Below are 18,909 nucleotides of genomic sequence, written 5' to 3' on the forward strand. Positions count from 1 at the left end.
AGGGAGGGGGATTTCACAGTTTCTGACTGAGGACCCATTGATATATCGCTTTCTGGATTCCAGTTTCCCTGTTTTTTGGTTTGTTTTTTTTTTTTTAATAAGAATGAACACCTAAGTATCATATTTGTACAGGAGAATCATAGCCCAAATATCCAAGAAAGGAAATAACAGAGTATGTATTGCACTAGGTAGTGCTTGTCCCCCTTTATTTAAAATAAAACAAACCTTTGTTAAAAATCCAAAAGCACATGGGTCAGATAACCACGGCCTTTCGGAGGGCTGCTGAAGCTACGAAATACAGTGGGAATCGTGTGCTTTCCTAATGTGAGAACAGAAACGGAGGTGCTAACGTGTGGAGATATTGCAGTATTTGTGTTGGAATTTCCACAGTCCCTGTAGTTTTTGGCAAGAATATTAGTTATCTTGAATAAACTGCTCTTAGAATTTAAGCAACTTTTACGTCAAACATGCGTGGTTTCTTCACGTGGATAAAGATGTAGTAGGACACGTGTTAAGGATTTTCGTTTTCTAAATCGAATTTATTATTCTTATTAGGTCATCCTTGGCAAGTACACCTGGCTTTCATATGAAGATGTATACATTAAAGCTGTTAATTTTGGAAACGGCTTAGCAGTATTGGGTCAGCAACCAAAGACTAACATTGCTATCTTTTGTGAGACCAGAGCTGAGTGGATGATTGCAGCACAGGCCTGCTTTATGTGCAACTACCAGCGTAAGTACACGTCTTTCCTAAAATATTTATGTCTTTGGATCTTACAACACAATCTGAAAACAAACCTTTTTCGTACTTGACTTTACACACTGAGAAAACTTTATATAAAAAGTTTATATGGAGCATTTAAAACTACAAATAAAAAATACTGTGTAAGGTAGAGACTGTGCACTTTGTAGTGTTTTGCCTTACTGAGTGGAGAAATGTGTATCTGTTTGCAGCTGGAGTATGGTTTCAGTAAGTATATCTTGCTCAATGAATTTGTGAGAGGTTTATTTTCTTTTAATCTCAAATCAGTACAGATTTCCAAGTTTCTAAAAACAAACAAACAAAAATCACACATGAATTCATTGACTCAGTTTCAGGAGTTGACGTCAAACCTTCATCTGTGCCTGTAAGTTTTGTTTTAACTGGATATTTTGTCAACTCTTTAATTTTGATTTTGGTTAGAGTTTATCATACTGTTATCTCTAAAAAGTGAAGAGGAACCAGTAAGTCCTGAACTTACTTTGGACAGCTCTTTCGAATTAGAAAGTTGCCTAGTAACTCCTTTACCAAACTGTAAGTCATTCCTTAACTCAAACCTTAGGCTGAGCCTGATGTATTTCTTTTATATTTTTCTTTCTTCTCTCTGCCTCTTAACTTCCTCATAGTCTATTGCATGTCATTTAATACATTCTAATTTAACCTGAGTGCTGATTTGAGACTATGCTCAAGGACAAGCTTGAGTCCTCGTTATTACTTCAGAAACCTTAAGACTGTGTTTAGTTTTGGTGGGCTATTTAAAGTCAGTCTCACTCTCATTCATAGTATCTGGTTTAATCACACACTAACTGGATCCTTAACCCTGGCAGCGGACCAAGACCAGGTTCTCTGACCTGGACGATACGCCTCATTTTCTCACGGAGCGACCATAAGAGAAATGTCTTTTGGGCTTTTCTGTCCGATGAGAGTCTTAGTCCCATTCTGTAACTTCTAGTTACTTACCCTTTAGTCTTCTGCTATTTTATTGTGGAGACCACTAACTGTGGTGGGGCAGAGCTGAGTCTGCTCAAGGAGGAGAAGGTTCTTTCTTGGCAGGATGTGTACACTGGGCAGTTGCAGGCTGTGTTGGAGGTGCCTTTGAGGAGTGGCAGAATGGGACAGACTGGCTGGAGGTGTTCTTGCACAGCTTCACAGCACAGGGCAGAGACAAATGCAAAGCCAAGTCTGCTCCCCTTTCACTCGAGTCATGTAGAGGGCCACAACTGTGTCCGAGGTACGTCTCTGCCATGGTGCAAAGCCTGCTGTATACCCTAGCCTGGTCTGAGCCTAGGCACAAGGATATGCGTAGGAGCTCTAGGCCTATTTTTCTTGCTGAGAAACCTATTGAGTGCTGATCTCAACTTGGTATAGGAATTGTTTTCAAATGTCTGTTTCATCATCGCTCCTTACTATGTCATTCACCTAACTGTAAGCCCAGCCTGGCTGGGTTCTGTGATGTTCTCAGTGGGGGCATTTCTCATTTTCTCACAGGGCGCTCTAGAAGCTGCTGTTCCTCACAGGCTTTGGACTCTTCTCTCCCATGCCATGTTTACCCTCCTTCAATAAGAGATGGGCTGTAAAACCCAGATATTCAGAAATTCATGACTTACTACCTACCTACAGTGAAGATGTATATCGGTTAGACTTTTTTCAGATTTTGGAAGCAAGCCTAACAAGAAAATTGTATCTTAAATGGTCCCTCTCTGCTCTAAGCACGAGTCTGTCTCAGTTTGAGAAGCCAGACGTTCATGACTATATAGCAGTTTTCATTTAAATAAGTCTTTACTGCGGGTCTGTGTGGTTATTTTGTCTATACCCTTATGCTGTATTATTCCCTCAGTTTTAAGGGTGGAGGTGGTTACAAGATGTACTGCCCTAGCCCATACCGTTTCAAAATCAGCCTGCTTGCCTTGTACGATGACTGGCTCTGCGGACAAGGAGAGAGGGGATGTTGTATACTGTGACTTTAGCAAGGCCTTTGACATGGTCTCCTCTAGTATCTGTACATCCAAACTATTCAGACAGAGACTGGACAAGTAGCTGGTAAGACGGATGGAAAATTCATTGGTCCGTTGGTGGAAAGGGTTGTGATCAGCTGGGCAAAGTTAGCTGCCAGCCCTCGGGGATTGATACAGAGTCCAATACTGTTTAATGTCTTTATTGAAGATCTGGATGATGGGACAGAGTGCAAACACAGCAAGTCACAGCCCGTAGCAAGTTGGTGGGAGCAGCCAGTACACTGGAGGGCAGGGCTGATGTTCAGAGGGGCCTGTCAGCTGGAAAAGTGGGCTGTCGGGAACCTCATGGAGTTCAACAAAAGCGACTACAAATTCCTGTGTGTGTGCTGGAATAACCTCATGCACGAGTATAGGCTGGGGAACAACTGGATAGAGAGCAGCTTTGCAGAAAAGGACCTGGCGGTCCTGGTGGATAGTGAGTCAACCATGAGTACGCAGTGCCTTTCCTGCAGTGAAGGCCAACAGCATCCTGGGCGGTAGTAACGTGAGTGTAGCAGGTAGGTCCAGGGAAATGGTCCTTCTCTTCCATTTGGACGCTGGTGAGACCACATCTAGAGCGCCGTGCTCAGTTTTGGGCTTCCCCGTAGGAAAAAAGACCTTGACGTACTGGAGTGAGTCCAGTGGAGGGCTGCCAAGATGCTGAAGGGGTTGGAGAACGTGACGTACGAGAAGAGGCTGATAGAGAGGGGTCTGTTTAGCATTAAGATGAGTGAGTCGAGATCTTGTTGCCGTCTAAAGCTATGTAATGGGAGCGTACAGAGGGAATGAAGCCAGACTCTGCTCAAAGGTGTGTTTTGATAAGACTGGAGGCAACAGGCACGGGTTGAAACACAGGAAAACTTGATTAGATATTAGGACAAACGTCTTCATTGTGAGGGTGGTTAAATACCAGAACAGGAGCCTAGAATGGTTGTGAAATCTCCATCCTTGGAGACACTTAAAACCGGACTGGCCATGGCCCTGAGCACTCTGCTCTAATGAACTGTTTTGTGCAGGTGATCTTCCCAGGTGCCTTCCAACCTAAATTCAGTGATATTTTTGGTCCTTTCTTCAGTGAGTGACTGCTGCTAACTTGCCTGCCAGAGCAGAGGTCTGCACGGGCTGTTCTCGGATGAGATGCCTGTGTGGCTTTTAAACTACGTGTCTCTTAATACACCGTGTCAGTTCCCTTTTATCACTTTTGGGATCTGTTAGATTCCTAGTGACTATCCTGGGAATAGAATGCAAAGGCTTGTATCAATTTTTTTTTTTCTTTTTTGGAAGTGAAGTACACTTACAAATCCTAGGAAGATTTTGTAATTTGAGGGGGGAAAAAAAAATATGAGATAGTGGATGGATGTCGTGTGTAGAATGGCATGTGTTTTTGGTTTTGTTGGCTTAATGTTTTAAAATCCCTTATTGAGACATGCTTCGGTACGCTGTCTGATGTGGTATTTAGCATCTAAGCTGTATGTCATCTCATGTGAACTTGGCTGACTTGTGTGTTGGCAGATGATGATATTATCATGCAGTATTCACGTAGTCGGTTTGCTGAATGAATTATAGCATTCAGATGATGTTGAAGAGGGAGTGTGGCAAGATATTGCTAAATGACACAAATTAGCATTTTTCAGTTTACAAGTTTTGCAACAGCTAACTGCTGTGGTAGTGTTGTGACATTCTTTCCGAATGTGAAAAGTATTCAATCTGATGGGACGTGCCCAGAACTGATGCCAAGGGAGCAGGTTCATCTGCTTCATACCTAGTGTTGGAGAGAATGCCTTTTGTACTACAGAATTAAAATGGGGAAAGTAATTTTTATGTGACGGATTACTCGCACAAACAGGTGGTTTTATGATTAGAAATACTTGCTTGATTGTAAATTTTACATTTAAGTCTTGGATTTGCAGGAGGTCGAGTGGGATTGCTAGCTCAAAAATGGAAACAAAAGTACTAAAATGAAAACAGATTTTCTTCCAAAGTATCTCCCCTTCATCTGTGTGAAGAGCTCTTCCCCAGTGTGGGCAGATAAAACACCCGAGTGTATAACCAAATAATGAAATAAATAGGAAAGGTTACGTTTCATTTTTCAATCATGCCTTCCTGAAGCTTGAGCAGAAGTGGTTTTGCCAGAATTGATTTGGCTGAAGCCTTTAAAGGTATACTTTGCTTTTTATTTTTTATGTATGATGGATGCTGAAATACTCAGTTTAACATTTGATTACATTGAAATAAATGACAAAAGCTCTGTTTGTTTCCTCAGGGCAAGGCTTTGTTCTTGTATATTAGCTGGCAAATTTAGTGGTGTTGAGATTTTTCTTTTTGTCAGACTTTCAGAGCAGTATTCCTAGCAGAAGTCCAGATATCAAAGACTCGCTTGTACTATTGCATGCGTAAAGGTGAACGCAAAAGATACTCCCTTCTCGGTATGCCTTCAAGAGAAAAAGGAGAGAAAAAAAATTACCTAAACTTTCAGATTTGTCTGAAAAAGTTTTAGGTGCCAATGTGGAGAAGTGAGAATTTCACATATCAGAGTCATTGCTCAGTTTTTTTTCTCTCCATGACATCAGTACGCCATCATATAAATGGTATATTTCTCTTTGGCTCTGTCATATAGCTCTGGTTGCCCTTGATGTACTTATTTGTAGGCGAGTGATTAGCTACAGAAATGGTTATTTCGGAGATTATACTTTTCTTTCCGGGCGGTGTGTCATTTCGGTTGTGCTTGTTGGCTTGGGGAAGCTGAATTTCTGCTAGATGTTTGTATAACAGGGGTCACTGCAGTAAGTAGAGAGAGCTCGTGGGAACTAGTAGAGGCACTCTTCTGGACTTTGCTCCCACCAAATTAAAGAAAACACAGTGCATGTGCGTTTGCCCTGCAACAGTTCTGAACTATGATGGACTGTTTTAACAAGGAAAAAATAAGTAGAGGTCAACTATTTACTTTCCTGTGTAAGAAAACTGCTTTTGAGTTCTTCCTTAGTATGCTGCACTGGGTTAGTAACTCCCTGGATTTCAAATCTTAGACTACAACGGAGTTTGATGTTATTTTATTTTCATTTTTTATTTTTGCTGCAGTGAACATAGTATGGTTACAGCCCTAACGTACAATGGGGTGTCTTGTTTTAATAATTGTTGTTTAAATATTCAGCTAAATCCAGACTAAAATACAAAAGAAATTCGGATACCTAATGTGAAGAAAACTTCCAGCGCTGATGTTGTAATTATTAACGATTGTGTTGATTGACCTTACAGCTTTTTTGAGATGCCCCTGTTTAGCTTTCTGCTTGGAAAATAGGCAATCATTTTTTTGAGACCAATACCTCTCTACCTTTTTGAGCTGCCTTTTTCTTCCCCGGTCTCTTCTGTCTTTTCTCACGCAGTTCCCATAAAAATGGCAGGAAATGAAATATGATTTTAAAATTGTTATTATGAAATAATTGTGGTTTAACACTCTGTTGCTAATGAGCTGTCCTTACATACAGGAAGCGATGTTTCTAATAGTCAATTTCCTAAATATTTTCTTTCCTTGCTGTTCTGTATTCTCATGATGTCAGTTCAATGTCTAATGATTGTGGTGATTAAACCTTTATTATGTTGTTTTAAATAGATGGGAGAATATGATAGTGACAGATTTATTACTGAGTGTGAGACTTAATCTGCTTATTATTAGCAGTCAATTGTAAAAGCCTAGTAACAGAGCATGTGAATTCTGGAAAGAGAAGTCACGTAAATGAAAGCTGTTTTTTTTTCCCTGTGTACAAGAGGACTGTTAAACAGCGTATGAAACTGAGAACTGATGCCTACTTTTAAATTGGTAAAAGCCATGAAGGTACAAGAGTAGATCTAGAAGAGAATTGCATAGGGTAATGTGGTTTTGGTATCTCTAGTTAGACCTTGAAAAATGGTCTGAAAAATGGTTGAAAAATGGTAAACAGTTGCACGGACAATGGTTGTTCTTTATTCTTTCTGGGAGTAACTGAAAATTACGCTGTATTTAAATCCATGTAATACCTATTTTTTAAAGCACAAAACTATACCACCTTTATGTTAGTTGACAACTATTTCTACTGTTTTGCCTAACTTAGGTTAATCTCAGCCCTTTATTGTAAACTATACTTGAAAGTGTAAAATAGAGATTCACCATTTTCTTCCCCCCCTGTTTTCTGTTTCAGTTGTTACTCTGTATGCTACTCTGGGAGGCCCAGCAATAGTACATGGGCTAAATGAAACGGAGGTGACCACCATCATTACTAGTAAAGAATTGATGCAAACAAAATTGAAGGTCAGAAAACTGTTGTCTACCTCTTTCCAGCGTATCTGTTCATTATTGATAAAAGGCCTGGTCCCGTTGTACAGAACAATGATTTATTGCCTTTCTATAGGGCAGACACTTTTAGAATAAGATTTATGTATCTGTCTTCATGTACAGAAAAAAACATAGTTAGCCTTCAGTGGGATTTAGGCTCCTTGGTGACTTTGGAGAACAGGACAAGCAATTCGCAGTATTGAAGAGCTGCATTGCTGCCTGGAACACCACCTTTACAAGAAATTGCTATGGTTTCTGGGTGGATTTAGTGCCTATAAATTTAACAGTTGAAGCAAACGGGAAGAACAGAAAAATGTATAAACTGTATATGAATAGCTAAATGTGATCATCCTCCTGATTTATTGTTGGATGTTTTCCCAGCAGAGAACGGCTCTTAAATCTAAAGACGGGTGCTCAAAGAGGTAGAGCTGTTTTCCAGCACGGGGGAAAACTTATTAAACATCGAGAACAGTCAAAAAAACTTTTTTGACTTACTGACCCAGATCGAATACACAAGTGGAACAACTAATCTGCATGAGTTTCACCATGATGTGTTTTGGGGGAACTAGACCTTTCACATAAGGGAATTGTTTTAATTAAAATCCGTGCGCTGTTGCTGAATTTTGAATGAGAATTTCCCAAACCTTTTTTTTTTTTTTTAAGTTTCTAGAATGACAGTATATATACAGGGCACATTTATTTCAGCTTGCAGTAAGAGAATGAATTTCTTCTGCTAGAGATGATAATCATCTCTTTGTCCACTAGAACACTGATAATTGTTTTAGAACTCACATTTTGTTTGAAATGCTTAACTAGTGCTTAACTAATAATTTTCTGTATTTTTGCTAGCTCTTGCTTATTTTAAATAGCACAGTAATCAAGGAGCAACATAAGAATTATTGTGAGTTCAGTGTTGCCAGCTGCCCAGGACCTTTTCTTCTCAGTGTTCTATGAGAGTGGAAAGTCAATTATCTCTACAAATCTTTGCAGTCTTATTTGTGGACTTTTCTTGAAATAAGACCCAGATCAGTAAATGGTTGGAAAAGTTTTTGGACTTGTAAGTGGAAAGTTCAATTAGTCCTGTGAATCTAAATGTGGAAAGTTTCAAGCTTTGTAGCTATTTGAGCTGGACAAGTTTATCCTCTGATATTTTAAATCCTCAGATATTTTATGTCAATGCTTTTTTTTTTAATGTATATAGTAGATAGATTTATTTTTTTTCTTCTTGTTGGCACAAACCTCACGTTTGGTTTCTGAACACATGTCCATTTCCACAGGAAATTGTTTCTCAGGTTCCACTGCTGCGACATATTATTACGGTGGATGGCAAACCAACAACGTGGTCAGAGTTTCCCAAGGGTGTCATTGTTCACACTATGGCTTCTGTGCAAGCTATGGGGGCCAAGGCAGATACTGGTAGGTTATCCCTTCTTTCTGTTTGGATTGTCTTAGTTGTTGTCCTGCTTTGACCCCGTTGAGTAAACTTGGGGAAATTGCAGATCTCAAAAAAATTATGCAGTGATTAACCTTTTATCATCTGCTTTTTCTTTAAATAAAATCTGGGGGTTTTTTGGTTTGGTTGTGGTTGATTTTGGGGTGTAGGGCGGCTTTTTTTGTTTTTCAACAGAGTAAAGTGCTTTTAATCAAAACTGTCTTCTCCACAACAAGTGTCACATGTTGAAGAATAATTTTTTAGGATAAGCGTTTAGGCCAGGATAGAAACTTAGAAAGCATTCTTATGATCAGACATACTAAAAACAGGTTATTCCGAGCACACAGAGAAAATTATTGTGCATTTTATAGCAAAAGACATCAGTAATTCGCTACCATTAAGTTTTGTTAAATTCACAAATAACAAAATGTAAAATAGCCATTTAAACCTGATGGAACGCAGTCACTTTTATTGCATTTCTGAAAGTATCAATCTACTATGTAAATGTCTTGAAATCTATTTCCAATCTATGTAACACTTTCAGAATTCAGAATTTCAGAAGGTGTTTTAGCTATTATCATAACAGATTTTTATTCTTGGCTCTGAAGAGCGGCTAAACCTAGTATCTTAAGATTTCATTATATTCAGTAGTTGCTTTCTTCTGTTCTTATCCTTTGCGTTTTCAGAATCTTTTAACCACTGAAAGCACAGGAATGTTGGATTGAATTTCGCTTAGGAGTAGGGTGGGTGGTTAATCCATCTGCTGTTGATGTTCAGGGGAGGCAGGTTTGCTCCCAACATCATGACCTCTCAATTTCTTTAAAAGATGGTTTTCCCTTTTTGAGGTACCAGTTTCATGTACTATTAAAACTGTTGCAGACAACACCAACAGAAAAAATTATGGCTATAATTCATTAGCTCCTTGAGATTTGTTAATCTATGTGCTAGGTAAAAAGGTGTCTCATCTTTCTTCAGTCTTTTAAATATCACACACTATACGTTGTAATAAAGGAACATTATCTTTGTCAAGTTAACCATTCATAAATTGTGGAATACTACAATGAATTATTTATGGTCAAGCATGTTCAATTAATATTATGTTAAGTACATGAACTGCTGCTTGTATTTTTTTCTTCTGTGTTGTTCATCGTGCAGGATGGACAGATTCAGTGAGTGGGAAATTATTAAATACGCTTTCACTCTTCTCATTCAGCGTGTATGTTGTGCCGCATACATTGTGCGTTATGCAGTTTTTCCTCTGAATAAATCCAATTGTTTTCGTATTGTCTTGCTCTCAGTGCAAGTATTTAAAAAAACACTTTAATCCTATTAAAGCGATTGGACTTCCTTTAAATATTTATAGCAATTGGACCTCATGTGGCTCAGCAGCGCCTTGCTGATGAGGCAGCGTGGTGTTCCCCTGCCGGGGGGCGCATGAGAAAGTAGCTTTGCAAACGGAGACTGGCCCTGCGGCAGCGTGGAACCAGTGCAGCACACCTTCCTAAGGATGTGAAGCCCAGTGGCATTTTGGAGAAGCCAAAGCTCTGCCCGTTTTTCTCTCCTCTGCAGGAATATGGGAAACATAATAGAAAAAAACGTTGTCGTGGTAGACTAGGACAATCACTCAAAGCATTGCTCAGCTAATGCAAAGAAGTTCCTACTCTTTGTGAAGGCACTTAAGCTTAACCATAATCTTTTTAACTGAAAGCAAAATGTAATAGCAATAGTCACGTAGTGTTATATTGGCATGACTGCTGAAATGTGTTAGTATATCAGATCTCCCAGTCTGATAGGCTCTCCACACATTATACGTTCTCTTTTTTTAACACAAATTACAGGAAACAAACAGCAGGCCAGGCCTGTGCCCTCGGATATCGCGGTGATCATGTACACAAGCGGATCCACAGGAGTTCCCAAAGGAGTTATGATCTCCCATTGCAACATAATTGCTGGGATAACTGGGATGGCTGAGAGGATTCCAAATCTGGGGTACGTACCAACTGTTACTTACCAGCAAATAATGAAGCCATGTAGCTGCATATAATTTTAGATTAACTACTGTGTAATATATTAACTGTTTTGTATTGCTTTGTCTGTGACACATCATATTATACACTGATGACTGAGCATCTTCCAGTACTGCGTTAAATGACATGACTGCTTCATGTGCTGTTTGTTCTTTCGTCTTCTGTACGTGGGCAAGACTGGGACACAAAAGCCTGTGAGGCCGCCTTGCACTAGAGTGGTTGAAAGCTTCCCTAGGCAGTACTTCCTTTGGTCAGTGTTAAATTCTGTAGTTTCCTTCTGTTTGGTGCAATTTTTAATCTTGTCAACAGAGTTGCCTTTGCAACCATAATACACGGTTAATTGTCTTGGGATGAGCAAACATCACGCTTTGTTCGTGCCTTAAACCTACAGTATGTAGGACGCAACTTTGGAAACAAACCCCGTATTATTTGAAATACGTTCTCAAGCTCAAAGGCATTTTTCCACTTTCTCTAGTTCTGCAGTAAGCTCTGTGTAAATTTAGCTTAGTGACTCATCTGAGGACTCTAACGGTACACCGCAAACTTATCTTTTAAAAATTCTTTACAGGGAAAAAGACATCTATATTGGCTATTTGCCTCTTGCCCATGTTCTGGAGCTGAGTGCTGAACTTGTGTGTCTGTCTCATGGATGCCGCATCGGTTACTCTTCGCCTCAGACATTAGCTGACCAGGTATGTTGTAGATGTAAGCCCTTATGGTTAAAAAAAAAAAAAAAAAAAATTACATCAGATCTTTGTAATATTTCTTAAAAAAATATTACAACAAATCTTCTTTTCTACAATTCATGAAACAGGGTATTGGTGGTTATGACTGGTACTCTGGACTAGTTTTAATTGTTAAAATATCATTTAAATGAAAATGATTGTTTGAGAGATGTGCTATGTCATTTTGTTTCTCATGTTAAAAATCTTTAATGTGTCTGCTAGTAAACTTGTTCTTTGCCTTAGTCCTCTAAAATAAAGAAAGGAAGCAAAGGTGATGTTACTACGCTTAAGCCAACCCTAATGGCAGCTGTCCCGGTAAGTAACTGAAGGATAAATAATTTTAAAAATTATTTTAAAAATATAATTCATAATTCAAATTTTTAACAGCAAAATTAATGCAATTATCATTTAAATGAAAAAGGTAGAACCTTTGATGTTAAGGTAGCTTAAAATAATATTTTTGGTATTTATTTGTATGTTGGGGATAAAGATTCATCATATGAGTGTCAACATTTTTCAAAGTTTAAATAGCTGTGGGGATTAGATTGCCATTTTAATTAGTCATCTGTTGTTCGTCGTAGTAAGTGAATGGAATAAAGATAGTTGGCAGCAGGCAGCTTGGGGTTAACTAGTGCTCCTGCTCAGATGTTTGCTTTCCTCATTTCTGTGAACATCTTGCTATCTCTTAGCAATGGAAGAGGAGGCAACCTGGGGGTGGGTTGTCATCTGAAACGTGCTAGAATTTCTGGATCATGTTTCCTTTTTTGTTGTACTGAATTTAGGATTTCTGTTTCTTTGAATTAAAGTTAATTTTTTGATGTGACTAGGAAATTATGGATCGGATCTACAAAAATGTCATGAATAAAGTGAATGAAATGACTAGTTTCCAGCGGAATCTATTTATATTGGCCTACAACTACAAAATGGAACAGATTTCCAAAGGTTACACTACCCCGCTCTGCGATAGGTAATTTTACTTTTATTTTTAATGGCACCAAAAAAATGCTTATCAAAGTCTTACCAGATGAGCAGTATCTGATTTTTTTTTTGTGCTTTTCTTTGTTTTAATGTTGACACTTTGAACATGAACAAGTCTGTAATCAAGTGTATATTGAAACAACAAATCAGTAGTTCGTGTGATCATTTTAAATATCTACTGATATAATTTAAGTGAGTGTTATTTAACTTGAAACTGATTGGAGATTTATATTCATTGCATTATCTTTATCAGGACTTATAATGGATTTATACAATTCTTGGGTAAGGTGGGAACTCTATTCCTATAGATAACCATAGACTTTACATTTTCACAGAAGTGAATCGCAGATTATCTCAAGTTGGAAGGAGCCCATAAGGATCATCAAGTCCAACTCCCAACTTTAGTGAGACCAAAGGATAATATAATTGCAAAATTTATACAGCTTATTTAAAATATTTTGGAGGAGAAAATCACAGAACTTTACTGTCTTACTAAATCCACGTTCTCAAAATATTTAACCCATCTTCAAATTAGAATGTGAAAATGAGCTTAGAAATCTGTGCCTGTGTTTTTGAAAACTTAAATGTGCTCCTTCAAAGTTTTGCTTGAATGCCATGAAAGTTTATTTGAAGATGGTGGAAACTTTCAGTTCGGATACAAAATTAGGTACACTTTTTTTTTTTTAGCAACAAATACATACTCTTATCTTTGTGTTTTAGCCTTATTTTCCGGAAAGTACGAATGCTGCTAGGTGGAAAAATTCGCATCCTGCTTTGTGGAGGAGCTCCACTCTCTGCAGCAACTCAGCGGTTTATGAACATTTGTTTCTGTTGCCCTGTAGGACAGGGGTATGGACTAACTGAATCAGCTGGAGCTGGAACAATCACGGAAGGTTGGTGTCGGTGCCTCCCACTGAGCGCTGTGATCCGTGCCGAGCGCTCTGCGTGTATCATCTTTGACAGTCTTATTCATTCGGTGCATGCCACCAAACACAGTTGGGGAATCCTGGGAATTACTCGTAATCATAAATGTATAAAACAGTAGGAGTACTAATTTTGACACATTGTGCTAAAGCTGGTGACCTACATATAAAATGAATATTCTCAGTTGTGATAGAGAAACCTGTAACAGTGTGAATGGGATCTTGGCGTTATTGCACTTACCAGTTGAACTGAATAAATTATTTCTAATTTTGGTGAGTATATTGGGACGCTAGGAAACCAAAAAATGGAATGCAAAAGCCTGCACCAGATTTCAATTTCATATAACAGAACTTAATGGCTTCAGTTGCCTTTTAGTCCTAAAATTTCACTCGTATTCAGTGGTGGCAGAAACGGTCAGAGCTGCTATTTTTTGGCACTGGTGTGATCTACCTAGGAATCATACGAGGAGTATCTAAGGTTCATTGCTAGATTATGCCAGATTGTAGAACATGTATTATGTTCCTTGGTGATCCACAAACTGCTGGGATGTGGTTTTTATTCCAAGAGGTCTTTGGAAATGGCTTCTTCAGTAGCTTGGGGGGAAAAAAAAAATAGTGGAACTGTAATACAAATGTTGTAGTCTCCAGTGATGCTCTTTTGGGAAGGCACCCAGATGCAGAAGTGTTTGGGATTGAGACTTCAGGAAAGTGAATCAAAATATAGAATCCCTGAATTGTTACGAAATATTGCTACTTATTTCAGAGTCCAGCAAACACTATTTAAAGTTGTTGTGCCGCTTCTGAAGCGTGATCCCACATGGACAGCTTACTGTCAATACTGTGTCGATACGACTGGAGGTATCTGTAAATACAGCCATCTCTTCTCTTTGCAGGATAAGGATTTTACCTGCATTACCTTGATAGATCCGTTGGTTTTCTGGGAAGTTCTGTTCTATGAATTGAAGTTCAGAAATAAATAGCAGTTAATTTTCACTAAATAAGATGCATGACAACAAGTTGGTTTTGGTAAAGTTTTTTTCTGAAAAACGCTCTTTTAAATTCTAGTTTGGGACTACGCTACAGGGAGAGTGGGAGCACCTTTGGTCTGTTGTGAAATCAAGTTAATGAACTGGGAAGAAGGTGAGAATTTCTGTATGTGATTAAATTATAGTGTGTTTGTAAGAACTTTATATAGCTACTTTTCTATTGGGCTTTGCTCAGTAGTAGTAATTGGAAGACTATTTCTTGACTTTTAAAGTTTTAAATGCTACTTTTACCTATAAAAGTTTGATCTTGGGGGAGGAAAAAGGTAAAATAAATTCCTCAGTGGTTTTTAAACTTACAAATATCTAGACAGAAGCTATCAATGCGAGTGGCATTTTGACTAGGCTGTATTATGACTCTCTTTGGCTATACTACTTCTTTTATTCCAGTCACTAGCATTGTATATGCATATTGTGTAAATGTATACAGCATTGCACCTCTTTCTGATTTAGATCAGTCTTCTTGCAGGACAGGGTGCAGGTCTTGTATGTTGTGTCTTTAGAGGTGCTGGATTCAGGAGACTTCAGTTGAAGTGCATGCATGATACCTTCTGTTGCCATTAAGAAATTATTTTAAAATACTCCTCATGATATTATTGTTAATAACATCATTAAAAAATTGGCATATGGAATGGAAGCTTAATGGGTGCTATATAAAAGACGACATTTGGAATGTATTTAGGTGATTTCCTTTCACTGTAGGCTTTTATGTATTGTAGAGTAGAAATGCATAATACTTAAAGGTGCTTTGGGCTAATGTGAAACCTTACAGTTTTGTTTCTTTCCTAAAATATGAGGCAAAGTTTATCCTTCTTTTTTTTTTTTTTCTTTTTTTAATTCGAGCCTGTATGAAACTGGTGGAGCATGTTAGTCCTGGCAGAAAGATTGCACAGAGGTGGCATTTGCCCTCTGCATGTATGTGAATTTCCCTGTTTGTAAACACGCGTGTTAAATAGCTGTTTATAGGCTGAAAAGAATTGGAACCACCTCTTCTCTTACTGAACTATTTAGGCAAGTGGTAACTTTGGCTAAGGACTTATTAAAGTGTTTAGTTCTGTATTTAAATAGTAAAAATAATAGGAATTCTTGCTTTGGAATATATTTTAATTCTTGTTAACTCAATAAAAACCGTACTTTTAGGTGGATATTACAACACTGATAAACCATATCCTAGAGGTGAGATTCTTATCGGAGGGCAAAACGTGACTGTGGGCTACTACAAAAATGAAGTACGAACCAAAAAAGATTTCACTGTTGATGAGAATGGGCAGAGGTGGCTTCATACTGGAGACATCGGAGAGTTTCATCAAGATGGATGTCTAAAAATTATTGGTGAGTTAATAAATTCAGGTGAACATATATATACATTTTTCAGAGCTGCTAAATACTGTAATTAACCAAAAAAACCCTCCATATCTTGGCATGCAGTCTGAAGCCCTACCATGTATCCCAGGGAAGTTCTGATATGTTAACGTAAACTTGATTGTGTGTTTTAAAAGCTGATTTTTAAAATAATTGCTTCCTTTTAAAACAGTCTTAACATTGACTCCACTCTTTTAATGAGACAGGGTAGTAATTAGAGAGTTAAATATAGGCTAATTGAGCTAGGTAAGCTGCCTTAGATTTTATAATTTTGTAAGTGTGGAATTTGATTCAGTGAAAGGGCTCTTTTGGTAATATGTGCTCAGGAATTAAATAAGCCTTTTTTAATCTTGCCATTCTTCATAATAAGAATATCCCTTTATCATAAAGGAACTAGGGGAAAAATATACTAAGGTAAAGGTGTTATACATAAGCCTGTGATAGGCTCATAATCCTTCGACACCCGTAGGCACAAAAATAGGTGCCCTATAAACTACCAGGTGTCTCTCTTGAAGTCACTGGGTGGTTCAGGGTGCTCTTTAATCCTGAAAGCTAAGCTTATTTGGTTTATTGTATGAGAAAATTCTTAGGTCCCGTTGCAGCTGCCTTGCACTGGTCAAACAGGTCAGACAGCTACAAAACCACCTTGCCTGGTTGCACAAAGCAGCGTGAAGGTATATATATATAGCAGAGGAGGGGTACTCCTGGCTGCCGTCACAGCTAGGTGGGTGAGGCCCTGTAGTCACCTTTGCCGCCTTTCGGCTACCTACAATAAGCTCAAGTAATTTGGGCTTAATTTTCCGTTCCTATTGTTGGATTTCAAATAACAGGTGGACAGTTACTCTTTAAACATGGATTTAGCCTGGGAATAAATAACAAAATGTCACCAAACGGTGCTTCTCCTGCCTTAAGCGTCTGGACCAGGCAGCACAAAGTGTGTGCTGCTAGCCAAACGCTGGCTTTTGCATAATCCTAGCTGTCTTCCATTCACGTGACAGTGCTGTCATATAGGAAATGCTGTTCTAAAGGCAGAAAATGCATGGAATGGAAATGCGTCTCATTTCTATGTGAGGGACAGATTGATAAAATGCGAAGTCTGGAAACTTGATTCTAAATGTTTCTTGTACGTTCACCAAACATGAGTCAGCTTACCTTTTGGCATTTATACATAAAGTTCAGGGAAGTATAAAATCAATGTCTAAAGTTTTGTGTTCCGTAATTAACGTTTAATTCCTTTTTTCCTCAATAGATCGTAAAAAAGATCTTGTAAAACTCCAGGCAGGAGAATACGTTTCTCTTGGCAAAGTAGAAGCAGCTCTAAAGAATCTTCCACTGGTGGATAACATCTGTGCGTATGCAAGCAGGTAAGAGGCAGCCGATACTTTTGTTATTGCCGTATTCTTTGTCTGTCCTACTGAAGCCGTAAGCGGAATTTTTTTGCCACTCAATGTGTGGTATTTTTTAAACCAGTTGAAAAATGATTTTACTTGTAATACAATGGAATACCTTTCTCTATCACAACTGAAAAATCTGGAATGTATGTTTTTATTTTTCCTTTCCCATTTTTTCATCATTCGTTGGAAAATGCCAAGAATGAGTCTCTTTCATTCCCTTTTCCCCAATCTGAAAAGTAGCTAAGCTCTGACTGCATTCATAACAGACATCACTCGAGCACTTTAGAGATTATTACCTATAGAAACCCTAGGACACCTCGTTCCTTGCTGTATTTAGCTGTGATCTCTCCTTCAGAGAAGTACTGTTGTACTTTGGAGGAAGGTGGGGGAAAAAACCACCAACCACCCAGAAGCTGGCTTGCGCATTAAAAATACTTTTCTTTAACCCCTGCAGTACACAGCAGAAGCCTTGAAGCTTGAGAGAAAACACTCTGTAAATACTACGCTAACACACCATTAATAAATGATGATCAGATGTCCTTTCTCTTTGCTTTCTACGTGTACTACTGAATTAGGCATATAAGGGCTCAAACATGTCTGAAGTTTCTATTTCTAGAATTTCCTACTTGTGTGTAATACAGACTTAAATGTATAAATATACATCAGGTGGTCTTTGTTTCCTGTTGTCATTTTGATGTTTGCAAAGTCATTTTGGAGCTTCTGAACAATCGGAAATATTCTGATTTCCAGTATGGCCAAAAAAGCCCCACTTGATAACTTTGATTGAAAGAGGCCAGGACAAGCATACCAGAGAATTGCTCAGTGGTAATAAATAGAAAATTAACTTTTGGTTTGTTCACCTGGTTCTCTGTGGTATTTCTTCTTGTGTTAACTAATGGTAGTCGCCCTGTAACTTCAGTTTTGACAGTTTTGGATCAATAGGCTAACATGCATTGGGCATGCCACTGCTGAGAAAACTTCCATTATATTAAGCTTTATTTGTGGTTTTGACCCATTGGGTGAGTCTCATGTTTGCTTGCTTTGACTGCCTGAGGTTATGTGCCTGTTCTGAGCACCCTCTGTAGTCTTTGGAGAAAGAGGTTCCTACAGATGGTGATTTCTGCTGTTCTAGGATTGAAGTTCACTATTGGAATTGTACTATCAAATTTTGTGTTAATTTTGCCAGGTCAACGTAACATCGGAGGCTAAAATGCACTTGTCAACAGGCACTTGACTCTGATAGTCTGTGTCTTGTCTATTATTTAAAAATAAGAAAACCTATGAGCATTTTTAAAGGTAATTTACAAACAGAGTCCAAGTACATTCCAGATTGGTTTTTCTGCTGCTGCTGTATTTCTTCGTAATACTTTTCCTGTGTGTAATTTGGCACAAGTAGCACGTAATACAGATTCTCTGCATGATTGTCCATATGCACATTTCATTGTGGGTATATACTCACCTCAGCAGTTGTGAGCTCGGAGACTTTTTGTTAGCAGTGCCTGTGACCTCTCTTATATCCTGTCTCTCCTTATACTTTGCCTGGGTGATCTCGTGTGCAAGAGGAGTCCTTCACTTGTAGCTGTTCTGTCTCCCACATGCGAAAGGACAAGGAGGGCAGACTTTTACAAATGGGTTAAATCTGTGATTTGACCTTAGATCTTGGGGTGCAAAGATCCTCTGAACGTGGTAGTAGGGAATCAAAAGTGTTTGCACGATATCGCTGCTTCAAAAGCCATGTTAATTGACCACTTCAGACGAAATACTCAGTGAGATAAGGAATAAAATGTTTGCTGAAAGGAATCATGATTAGAGCTCCTTCAGAGGAGGCTCCTACTGCTTTATCAGCACTTCACCCATCCAAGACGCATTCAGTGGGTCTCAAGCATCATGTCAGGAGAATTAGTGGTTCAGTTACCTGAGGAATGAGCAAACATGGCAGAAAACCCAAGGGAGTTCTCAGCA

General features: G+C 38.5%; 1 protein-coding gene across 1 annotated transcript in view; it reads left to right on the forward strand.

Annotated features, from left to right (window-relative positions):
- Positions 1-18,909, forward strand: part of ACSL3 (acyl-CoA synthetase long-chain family member 3) — a 49,616-nt gene that overhangs the window by 24,009 nt on the left and 6,698 nt on the right. Inside the window, exons 4-14 of the mRNA XM_009325049.1 lie at positions 556-733; positions 6,930-7,039; positions 8,341-8,479; positions 10,334-10,484; positions 11,091-11,214; positions 11,491-11,562; positions 12,075-12,214; positions 12,946-13,118; positions 14,214-14,288; positions 15,332-15,523; positions 16,803-16,917. Coding sequence (XP_009323324.1) covers positions 556-733; positions 6,930-7,039; positions 8,341-8,479; positions 10,334-10,484; positions 11,091-11,214; positions 11,491-11,562; positions 12,075-12,214; positions 12,946-13,118; positions 14,214-14,288; positions 15,332-15,523; positions 16,803-16,917 — 1,469 coding nt within the window. The remainder of the gene's footprint in view (positions 1-555; positions 734-6,929; positions 7,040-8,340; positions 8,480-10,333; positions 10,485-11,090; positions 11,215-11,490; positions 11,563-12,074; positions 12,215-12,945; positions 13,119-14,213; positions 14,289-15,331; positions 15,524-16,802; positions 16,918-18,909) is intronic.

This window comes from Pygoscelis adeliae, unplaced genomic scaffold, assembly GCF_000699105.1.
Source record: "Pygoscelis adeliae isolate BGI_AS28 unplaced genomic scaffold, ASM69910v1 Scaffold155, whole genome shotgun sequence".
Taxonomy (NCBI): Eukaryota; Metazoa; Chordata; class Aves; order Sphenisciformes; family Spheniscidae; genus Pygoscelis; species Pygoscelis adeliae.